At 44.9% G+C, this 11,538-nt stretch overlaps 1 protein-coding gene across 1 annotated transcript in view; it reads left to right on the forward strand.

The window, feature by feature from the left end:
* The window catches only part of pals1a (protein associated with LIN7 1, MAGUK p55 family member a), a 41,598-nt gene that overhangs the window by 26,669 nt on the left and 3,391 nt on the right, over positions 1–11,538 (forward strand). Inside the window, exons 8-16 of the mRNA XM_033987706.2 lie at positions 1,226–1,387; positions 2,647–2,724; positions 8,082–8,265; positions 9,443–9,514; positions 9,590–9,661; positions 10,425–10,592; positions 10,682–10,771; positions 10,919–11,031; positions 11,377–11,487. Of these exons, the coding sequence (XP_033843597.1) occupies positions 1,226–1,387; positions 2,647–2,724; positions 8,082–8,265; positions 9,443–9,514; positions 9,590–9,661; positions 10,425–10,592; positions 10,682–10,771; positions 10,919–11,031; positions 11,377–11,487 (1,050 nt within the window). The remainder of the gene's footprint in view (positions 1–1,225; positions 1,388–2,646; positions 2,725–8,081; positions 8,266–9,442; positions 9,515–9,589; positions 9,662–10,424; positions 10,593–10,681; positions 10,772–10,918; positions 11,032–11,376; positions 11,488–11,538) is intronic.

Consider the following 11,538-nt stretch of genomic DNA (forward strand, 5'->3'; position numbering starts at 1 on the left):
AGGCATTGTCTGTTAAATTTATCTTTCTTTTTCTTGGAGGTCGTAGTCTCCTCTTCTGGCTCCTCAGTTGTCCTTTTCCCCTTTGTTAAAAGCTCTTTTACTTTTGTTTTGGCTCATTTTCACTCGCTTGTGGCTCTACTTTTGGGCGACATGTGTTATACGTGATACGTCATTGCGGAGACAAGAGCAGATAATATACTTGTTACTACATCAAATGGATTTCTGTGGCGATTTCCAGTAGGATTTTCATGATACATCTACGGACGAGCTTATTAGTGTGTCATTAGGGACGGGCGAAAGTTGCTCCTGACCCCTGTGCGCACAGCGTCTGAAAATCAGGGCTCTTTACGCAGGACTGTGAGCTGTGTCTGTGTCTGTGAGACGTGAGCGGTGTTTGTTTTGAACATTGTTCCTCGTGTGACGCTTATTTTGAGCAACAAAAAATAAGAAAATATAATTTTATTTTAAGATCATAATAATCTTCCAATTTAAACTACAATAAAAAAGAGCTAACACAAATAAAAATACAAATACAAAAATAAACAAAAATTAAATAAAATACACTTCAATTAAATACTTAAAATTTATTTTCCCAAGCCACGCAGAGCCGCAGTATAAGGCTGAAAGAGGCGCTGGTTGCCGACCCCTGAAAGAGAGCCACTGCACGTAAGCTCGGCATCAATGAATCCAACTTGGTCAATGTAAAAAGACGACAAAAGTTTTCAGAGGAAATAAAAGCAGATTTTCCGTGTTGGTGCAGCTTTATTTTCTAAACCTGCAGGTGTGTTCATCCCGTGTTGATGTCGTGTTGGTGCCAATTTTCAGGCAGGTGCCGGTGCACCGTCTTTCTGTGTAAATATCTCATGTTACAATATGAAAACCTGTGGCTTATATTCAGGTGCGGCTTATATATGTACAAAATTGATTTTCTTTTCAAATTTAGCTGGTGCGGCTTATATTGAGGTGTGCTCTGTAGTCCGAAATTTACGGTACTTACTTGGTCCAGTACTGGACCGGGACTACACTTAAAATCTAACTCATGTCTAGAGCAGTGATAAGACAAGCTTGTGTTCATTTTATTGATCCAAATGTTAACAATATGGGGAGTTGGGAGCCTGTGTAAGTGGAGGACTCTGTATGTAAGGATGTAAAATTTAAGTCAAATATGTTATACAAAAATGGTTTATATATTTTTGTGACTTTTTTTTCTTTTATCTTTGTGCAGGGAGCCACAGTTCGTAATGAGATGGACAGCGTTGTGATCAGCCGAATCGTTCGTGGAGGAGCAGCTGAAAGGAGTGGGCTTTTGTCTGAAGGAGACGAGATACTGGAAATCAATGGCATTGAAATCAGAGGAAAGGACGTCAACCAAGTCTTTGACATCCTCGTGAGTCACTTTATATAAATTATACAGGGTTACATTGAACTGAAAACTACACAGATTAGACTTTTTTCACCATTTTAAAATATTTTACTTTCTAGATGTAGTTTTTAGAGTTAACCATAGACTGTATATATAAATGGACATAGCTAACCTGCTAGCCGCTACATTCCAAATAGGAAGTGATCATGGGCGCACTTCCAGCTCCCATTCACTTTGTACTGAAGAACTGTGGTCCCTCTCTCTGTAGCTTGTCATTTTGGTCTTAAAATGTTCGTATTACTTCGCTCCACATGATCCTGGGGTTTTTATTTCACTATTTTATCTGTAAATCAAGATATGACCATTAATAACAGACCAATCAGGTGCCTTCTTTTCCCTAACTTTAGCAACAGGTTTGATTGACAACGTTACCTTCAACAGCCTCACTCCGGATTGGCTGTTTGGTTGCTATGATGCTCGTGGTCTGAATTCCAAATATGGAGCTGACTCGAAATTCGCTCCTGTATCTGCTTACCTCAATGAGCTTCATTTGACTGGAGTCGAACGCTGTGGGTGGCGTCACACTCACTTAGTTCACTTCTTTATATAGACTGGGACTCTAACATTTTATATTGGGAGTAGTATATAGCAATAGATGTTGAGGCACTGAGCTGAGGGTTGTGAGATGATTTCAAAATATATCTTAAAAAAACAAACATAAATATGACTGCATTTAATCCATTTTATTGTAAACCATAATTTTGTGTGAAACTAGGTCAAATAACACAATTCTGTATTCAGCAAAAATAAAAAATAGACCTGTTTATTAACATGTTACTGCTAAAAAACATTACAGCATCATTTACGTACATTTTGCAGTAGGGTCTCTGGCTGGTTACATTCTTATTTTGTTTATTAAAACGTTTGGGAACACCCTGGTATATAGTGACCAGCAGATAAATGGGTGAATTTTTGTAAGTTGTGTTTTCTTATATTTGTCACACTATTAGCATTAGCTTCGTGTTCTACTTTGCCCGTCAAACCAAATGCAGAGCGATACAAAGTTTTTATTTTTATCATAGATTTTTTTATTAAGAAGATCAGTTTAACAGTATAGAAAAGGCAAATACTCAGATTAACAAGTTCACCTTGTTTCATTCATCATTCAAAAGATGACACTGGTTAACACAACCAAACACAGTACAGAGTTATTTGAGCGTGGGCTTTCCCTGTGTTACATAAACAGTGATGGTTCATTCATAAAAGTGCTGTGTGTGTTTCAGGCCGACATGCACGGCCTCCTGACCTTTGTGCTCATTCCCAGCACTCAGACCAAACCTCCTCCGGTAAAAGAGTCTGTGGTGAGTATCTGTCTGACACTTTAATCAAAGAATATTATGTTGAGAAGCGTGAAGGGGCTGCATTATGAATAACTAACTTTTGGGGGCTTTTGGGGTCCGGGGGTTAAACCATGAAATGATTAATTCCAATATCAGCTGTTTTATATCAACTCTGAACTGTTCCTGGCACATCATGAGTATTCACACACACATATTTTTTGGGGGGTGTTTTATAATGGCCACTGGCTCCAATTATGTTTGGCGATATGACAAAAAACATTACATTTAGAAATTACTGAATTTGGATTTTCTTTAAATTTCAGATTAAAGTCACTACAATATGTTAGTGTAGATTCAATTATAGTCCCCTCTGCTGGAGGTTTTTATAGATAAACAAAATGTAATCTTAGGCTTTTAGGTTTTTAAGTTGAAGTTTTAATAAATAATTTTAAGTTAAACCACAGGAAATGCCAAAGTTGTCTAAAAATAGTTTTAAAAGCCCCAAAGTATAATTTAGACTGCATTCACACTGTTAGTGGTTCAGAACTGGTTTAGATTTGTTTTGGTCCTGACTTGGTCCTGGGTTGGTCCTGGTTTAGTTCGGGTTTAGTCTGGGTTTAGTTATGGTTTGATCCCTATTTAGTCTTGACGTAGACTTGTTTTGGTCCTGGTTTGGTCCAGGTTTTTTCCAGTTTTGGTCCTGCTTTGGTATGGGTTTAGTCATGGCTTAGTCTGGGTTTACTCCGGGTTTAGTCTTGGTTTACTCCGGGTTTATTCTTGCTTTACTCCGGTTTTGTCTTGGTTTAGTCCGGGTTTAGTCTGGGCTTACTCCGGGTTTATTCTTGGGTTAGTCTTGGTTTATTTTGGGTTTAGTCATGGCTTAGTCTGGGTTTACTCCGGGTTTACTCCGGGTTTAGTCTTGGTTTACTCCGGGTTTAGTCTTGGTTTAGTCTGGGTTTAGTCCAGGGTTTAGTCTGAGTTTACTCCGGGGTTTCATCTGTGTTTAGTCTTGGTTTAGTCTTGGTTTAGTCTGGGTTTTGTCCAGGTTTAGTCTGGGGTTTAGTCTGGGTTTAGTCTGGGTTTAGTCTGGGTTTTGTCCGGGTTTTGTCCGGGTTTAGTCTGGGTTTACTCTGGGCTTTAGTCCGGGCTTTAGTCCGGGCTTTAGTCCGGGCTTTAGTCCGGGGTTTAGTCCGGGGTTTAGTCCTGGCTTTAGTCCGGGCTTTAGTCCGGGGTTTAGTCCGGGGTTTAGTCTGGGCTTTAGTCTGGGCTTTAGTCCGGGCTTTAGTCCGGGCTTTAGTCCGGGCTTTAGTCCGGGCTTTAGTCCGGGCTTTAGTCCGGGCTTTAGTCCGGGCTTTAGTCCGGGCTTTAGTCCGGGCTTTAGTCCGGGCTTTAGTCCGGGCTTTAGTCCGGGCTTTAGTCCATTTTTTTTCCACTTTACCCGGGGCCGGGTCGCGGAAGCAGCAGTTTCTCAGCTGGCTCCTCTCGACGTGGAGGAGCAGCGACTCTACTCCAAGCTCCTCCCTTGTGACTGAGCTCCTCACCCTATCTCTAAGGGAGCGCCCAGCCACCCTGCGGAGGAAACCCATTTCGACCACTTGTATCCGTGATCTTGTCCTTTCGGTCATTACCCAGAGCTCATGACCATAGGTGACGGTAGGAACGTAGACTGACCGGTAAATCGAGAGCTTTGCCTTTCGACTCAGCTCCTTCTTTACCACAATGGTCTGATACAGCGACTGCATCACTGCAGACGCTGCACCGATCCGCCTGTCAATCTCACGCTTCATCCTTCCCTCATTCGTGAACAAGACCCTGAGATACTTGAACTCCTCCACTTGAGGCAAGAATCAGAATCAGAATCAGAAGACTTTTATTGCCATAGTCTGTGAACACAGTTCACAAACTAGGAACTTGATACGGTGAAAAAGTGCAACATAAACACACTGAATAAATACAAATACAAATAAGAGCATGCACAAAGTTAAAAAGATATGCTTAAAAAAATCAAATGAAATACTTAAAGGGAAAAAATATGTACAATAGCAGCATCAGAACAACAGTGCAAAGTGGCTTATTAAAGTGACCGGTGTTATAAAGTGTCCAGTTTAGTGCAGATATTATAGAGTGTTCATGAGACAAACAGCAGAGGGGAAGAAACTGTTCTTATGGCGAGAGGTTCTGGTCCCAATGGACCGTAGCCTCCTGCCAGAGGGAAGTGGCTCAAATAGTCCATGTCCAGGGTGAGAGGTGTCAGCTGCTATACGGCCTGCTCGCCCCTGAGTCCTGGAGACGTACAGGTCCTGTATAGATGGAAGGCTGCAGCCAATCACCTTCTCAGCAGAGCGCACAATGCGCTGCAGTCTCTGTCTGTCCCTGGCAGTGGCCCCAGCGAACCACACAGTGATGGAGGAGGTGAGGATGGACTCAATGATGGCCGTGTAAAACTGCACCATCATCTGGACTGGCAGCTTGCGTTTCCTCAGCTGCCGCAGGTGGAACATCCTCTGCTGGGCTTTCTTGATGAGGGAGCTGATGGTCGGCTCCCACTTGAGATCCTGGGTGATGCAGGTGCCCAGGAAGCGGAAAGAGTCCACAGTGGTGATGGGGGAGTCCGTCAGGGTGAGGGGAGGCAGGGGGGCTGTGACTTTCCTGAAGTCCACGATCATCTCCACTGTCTTCTGGGCGTTGAGCTCCAGGTTGTTACTGCTGCACCAGGACACCAGCCGGTCCACCTCCCTCCTGTAGGCAGACTCATCGCTGTCCGAGATGAGTCCGATGAGGGTGGTGTCATCCGCAAACTTAACCAGTTTGACGGAGTCGTGGCTGGAGGTGCAGCAGTTGGTGTACAGGGAGAAGAGCAGGGGAGAAAGTACACAGCCCTGTGGAGATCCTGTGCTGATAGTCCGAGTGTCCGAGACATTCTTCCCCAGCCGCACGCGCTGTCTCCTGTCTGTCAGGAAGTCAGTGATCCACCTGCAGGTGGAGTCAGGCACGTTGAGCTGAGCGAGCTTGTCCTGGAGCAGAGCAGGGAGGATGGTGTTGAATGCAGAGCTGAAGTCCACAAACAGGATCCTGGCGTAGGTTCCCGGGGAGTCCAGATGCTGGAGGATGAAGTGAAGGGCCAGGTTAATGGCGTCGTCCACAGACCGATTGGCTCTGTAGGCAAACTGCAGAGGGTCCAGGAGGGGGGAGGTGAAGGACTTGAGGTGGTGCAGGACCAGGCGCTCAAATGACTTCATGACTACAGACGTCAGCGCCACAGGTCTGTAGTCATTAAGTCCAGTGATCCTGGGCTTCTTGGGGACGGGGACAATGGTGGACAGCTTGAAGCAGGCTGGGACATGACATGACTCCAGGGAGGTGTTAAAAATGTCCGTGAAGACAGGAGCCAGTTCCTCAGCACAGTGTCTAAGGGTGGAAGGAGAGACACCGTCTGGGCCCGCGGCCTTACGGGGATTCTGCTTCCTGAAAAGCTTAGTCACGTCCTGCTCCACAACTGTGAGGGCAGTGGGGGAGGAGGGGGGGTCCGAGGTGGGTTTGGAGGTAATGTCCATGATGGTGGGGGAGGAGGGGGAGGGGTGTGAAACTTCAAACCTCGCATAAAAGCCGTTTAACTTTTCTGCTAGTTGTTTGTTGTCCACGGCGGGAGGGGCTTTGGGCCTGTAGTTGGTGATTTGCCTAAGCCCTCTCCAGACAGAAGCAGAGTCGTTGGTGGAGAATTGCTGCTCCAGACGTGTATTGTATTTCGCTTTAGCCTTTTCCACCTCTTTGCTAAACGCATACTTGCAACGCCTGTAGCCTTCACGATCTCCTGCCCTGAAAGCCATCTCCTTTTCCCTCCTCAAATGTCTAAGTCTGGGTGTGAACCAGGGTTTGTCGTTGTTAAAAGTCACCCTGGTGCATGATGGAATGATGCTGTCCTCACAGAACTGAATGTATGACGTCACAGTATCTGTGTACTCATCCAAACTGTCTGTGGCAGCCTTAAACACATCCCAGTCTGTAGTGTCCAAACACGTGCGAAGCTCCTCCACAGCCTCACTGGTCCACTTCTTAGAAGTCCTCACAGCAGGTTTGGAGAGTTTCAGCCGTTGTTTGTAAGCAGGGATGAGGTGGACCATGACGTGATCAGAGTATCCTAGTGCAGCGCGGGTCACGGCTCTGTAGGCTCCACTGACCGTTGTGTAACAGTGATCCAGCGTCTTCTGCTCTCTCGTCGGGCAATTAATAAACTGTTTATATTTGGGTAGTTCCTGGCTCAGATTTCCCTTATTAAAATCCCCCAGGATGATCAGTAAAGAGTCCGGGAAGGTTCGCTCCACATCCAGAATCTGCTCCGCGAGCACGCGCTGGGCCTCGTGCGTGTCCGCGCACGGAGGGATGTAAACAGCGGCCAGAATGAATGAAGTGAACTCACGTGGAGAGTAGAAAGGCCTACAGTTAATGAAAAGATATTCCACGGCGGGAGAGCAGTGTTGGGAGATCACAGTCACATCCGTACACCAGGCGTTGTTGATGAAGAAACAGACACCTCCACCTTTCGTCTTTCCCCCGGAGAGTCCCCGTTGTCTGTCCGCGCGGAGGAGCTGGAATCCCTCCAGTTGAAGCGCACAGTCCGGGATACGCTCATTGAGCCATGTCTCCGTGAAGCATAAGACGCAAGAGGAAGAGAAGTCTTTGTTTCTCCTCATCAGCAGCGCCAGTTCGTCCGTCTTGTTGCTGAGTGAGCGAACGTTAGACAGGAAAATTCCAGGTAGGGGCGTGCGAGCGCCGCGTCTCCGGAGGCGCACCAAGGCCCCTGCCCGCTTTCCTCGTCTTCGGCGTCTCACTCTTTTGGCCAAGGACTCTCCACCCACCCGAGAACCATGGCCTTGGATTTGGAGGAGCTGATTTTCATCCCAGCTGCTTCACACTCGGCTGCAAACCGCCCCAGTGCCTGGTGCAGGTCCTGACTCGACGAAACCATCAGGACAACATCATCTGCAAACAGCAGAGATGAGATCCCCCATAATGCCCCAGCATCATAGCTCCTAGGATAATTCGGGTATGCAAACTCCCCCACCCCAATAAGGTGGCAGTTCAAGGAGGAGTAGTCCGGGTTTAGTCTTTGTTTAGTCTTGGTCTTGTCCAGGATTAGTTCTGATGTGGTTGTAGTAGCCATTGGATTTTTGAGTACAGATGTTTTGCTGATTGTGAATCCTGTGATCTTCAAAATGACCCTGGAAAGAGGTCATTGACAGACCTGTGTAATCTTCATAATTTGGTTGATGTTTTAACAGTGACATGTCGATAGATTAGCTGGACCTGACCTGCTCCAGATGTATGTTTAATCCCTCTTTTATCTTATGCCTGTTTTTCTCCTTGTCTTTCCTCCTTAGGTCCATGTGAAGGCGTATTTCGACTATGACCCCTCTGATGACCCCTATGTCCCCTGCAGAGAGCTGGGTCTGTCCTTCCAAAAGGGCGACATCCTCCACATTATCAGCCAGGCTGACCCCAACTGGTGGCAGGCATATAGGGACGGGGATGAGGACAACCAGCCCCTAGCGGGACTAGTGCCAGGTATCAAGGGGGTCTAGTACCAGGTATCAAGGGGGTCTAGTGCCAGGTGTAGAGGGGGACTAGTGCCGGGTATCAAGGGGGACTAGTGCTGGGTATCAAGGGGGACTAGTGCTGGGTATCAAGGGGGACTAGTGCTGGGTATCAAGGGGGGACTAGTGCTGGGTATCAAGGGGGGACTAGTGCTGGGTATCAAGGGGGACTAGTGCTGGGTATCAAGGGGGACTAGTGCTGGGTATCAAGGGGGGACTAGTGCTGGGTATCAAGGGGGACTAGTGCTGGGTATCAAGGGGGACTAGTGCTGGGTATCAAGGGGGACTAGTGCTGGGTATCAAGGGGGGACTAGTGCTGGGTATCAAGGGGGGACTAGTGCTGGGTATCAAGGGGGACTAGTGATGGGTATCAAGGGGGACTAGTGATGGGTATCAAGGGGGACTAGTGATGGGTATCAAGGGGGACTAGTGCAAGGTGTAGAGGGGGACTAGTGCTGGGTATCAACGGGGACTAGTGCCCGGTGTAAAGGTCAGACATCCTCCACATCATCAGCCAGGCTGACCCCAACTAGTGGCAGGCGTATAGGGACAGGGACGAAGACAACCAGCCCCTAGCGGGACTAGTGCTGGGTATCAAGGGGGCCTAGAATCGGGTATAAAGGGATGGGCAATATGGCAAAAAATTGCCGTATTATGTCTGAATGCAAATATGAAAATTGTGTGTTTATTAAAAAGTATTTCAGCTAAAAAGCTAAAATTTAAAGCTACTGTCTACAAGTTTGTTGTTTGTTTTTTATTTTCACCAGTCGATGGAAGATGTGAACCCTAACCCCCTTCGCACCTCCCCTCATGGGACCTTTGTTCAGACTTACCTCAGACCAAAGCTGGCACACTGTTGGACTGCCGTAACATAGTTAGCATGGTGATATGCAAGAATACAACAGAGGCGGGTCGAACAATCTAATTACAGATGGTAGCTTTAATTTTAAGATATACAATTTATTAATAATTTAAAAAAAAGAAAACTGCAGTTACAGATTCAGATGGTGCTGATATAACATAAAATGAAAGTGTTCAAACACAAAAAAACTACAATTTTGTCTTTTAGTAAAATAAAAATGTTTTAAACCCAAATCTTAAACCAGTTTTCAAAAACTGTTTAAGTTATATGTGTTTTTGTGTGACAGGAAAGAGTTTCCAGCAGCAAAGGGAAGCCATGAAACAAACGATAGAAGAAGACAAAGAGCCTGAGAAGCCTGGTGTGTATCTCACTGGAACTCATTCAAATACGTCTGGATTCAGTGTCTTAAACTTTTTATTTTTTGTATTTTTAGGTAAATTGTGGTGTGCGAAACAGAAGAAGAAGAAGAGGAAGAAAATGCTTTATAACATGCACAGGAATGATGGTAAATATGTCATTCTGAACTATATCATTTCTCATATCTGTTTTGCAAATCAACCTGGATTGTTTTTACTTACACCTGCACAGTTATAATTTGCACATTTTAAAATGCAGTATTGATCTATTACGACGAGAAACAAGTTAGCTGACTTTTGCATTAGAAAACTGTGGTGCCCAATGGGAGTTCACGTCGCTGTAAATGTCATCACAACCAAACACCGCATGCTGTCAGCGCCTTTTATGGATAGTTGCACACCACACTAGCGAGTAGCAAAATGTACCAAAATGACTACGCGATGCTGCCCAATCCTCCATGTATCACTGATTAAGAAAATAAAACTCGAGAACAAAGTAAGTGGAGAGCAGTGGGCATGTGCCAGTGAAAACAGGGATTGATCAGCAAAATGGCATCTTGAAAATAAGCGATTAAAGATTACTCAAACATGAATCACTCCAAAAACAACTTCAGGGGCTCAATGAGAAAAAACAACTATAACATGATTACAAGTTCTAAAAAGTAAATTTTGCAGAATAGGTCTGATTTAAAATAAAGTTATCACCTGTTTGTCAGAAATATGTTTATTTTACATTTTGAATCTGTTCTATCAATAGACTTTCTTTTCTTCTTTAAGTAATTTTAGATCAATCTAGCTACTTAAAATGAACAAAATTGAAATGATGAGCTAGACATTAGCGCTATAGTTTATTCCTAATTACAAAACCCTAATGTGTCTCAAACATTTTCTCTTGTTTATATTTTGTCTCAGATCTTGATAACGATGAGATCCTGACCTATGAGGAGATGGCTCTGTACCACCAGCCGGCGAACAGGAAGCGTCCGATTGCTCTGATTGGTCCAGCAAGCTGTGGTCAGAGCGAGCTGAGACAGAGGCTGCTCCACAATCATCCAGACAGATTCGCTGGAGCCGTGCCACGTAAGGGATCAGCTTTTATTTATATTTTGTTTTACTCATTATAATTATTATTACACTGATCTTGAGATATTTCATTGTTTTCTTCACAGACACAACAAGGAGCAGGCGTGACGGAGAGCTGAGCGGTCGGGATTACCATTTTGTGTCCAGACAAACGTTTGAGACAGAGCTAGCGGCAGGTGAGAGTTAGTTACTGGCTGCCTTCAATCTAACCCAATCTGTGTGTTTGGGTTTTTTTTCAAATACTGTGTTATAGCCATAGCCCCCTTCTTTTTTTTGTATTGTGGTTCATATCTCTAAATAACTGCTTTAATATTTGTGTTCAGGAAAGTTGATTGAGTCTGGAGAGTTTGAGAAGAATCTTTATGGGACCAGCACAGACTCAGTTCGACAGGTTATCAACACCAGCAAGATCTGTGTGCTCTGTCTGCACACACAGGTCAGGAACATGAGCTTAACTTGTCATTACGTAAGGTTTTTCACACGTTACTACACTCTGAGCAGGGTCTGTCTTGTTCACATTAAGTTGATGAAGGTTGCATACAAACTTTACTTTAATACGAAACATTTTAAAACCAAAATGACGAGTCTGACAGCAGCAGTTAGAAACGGGACACAGTTTTCCAAAGTAAAGTGAATTGGAGCCAGAAGTGCACCCATGATCACTTCCTATGGAGCTCCTTTACATCGATCCATCTAGTGACAGTGTGAAAACAACCTTGAAGTACATTTTTAACAATATTTCACATGTTTCTAATCATATTTCTTGTCCCTCTGTCCCCAGGCTCTGAAGGTGTTGAGGAATTCAGATTTAAAGCCTTACATCATCTTCATCGCTCCTCCCTCGCAAGAGCGACTGCGTGCCCTGCTGGCAAAAGAGAACAAGAACCCGAAGGTACAAGCCAATGTGTGCAAGCTGTGTGAACTCCATATGCATAAGCCCGTT

Source organism: Periophthalmus magnuspinnatus, chromosome 22, assembly GCF_009829125.3.
Source record: "Periophthalmus magnuspinnatus isolate fPerMag1 chromosome 22, fPerMag1.2.pri, whole genome shotgun sequence".
In the NCBI taxonomy this organism is placed as follows: domain Eukaryota; kingdom Metazoa; phylum Chordata; class Actinopteri; order Gobiiformes; family Gobiidae; genus Periophthalmus; species Periophthalmus magnuspinnatus.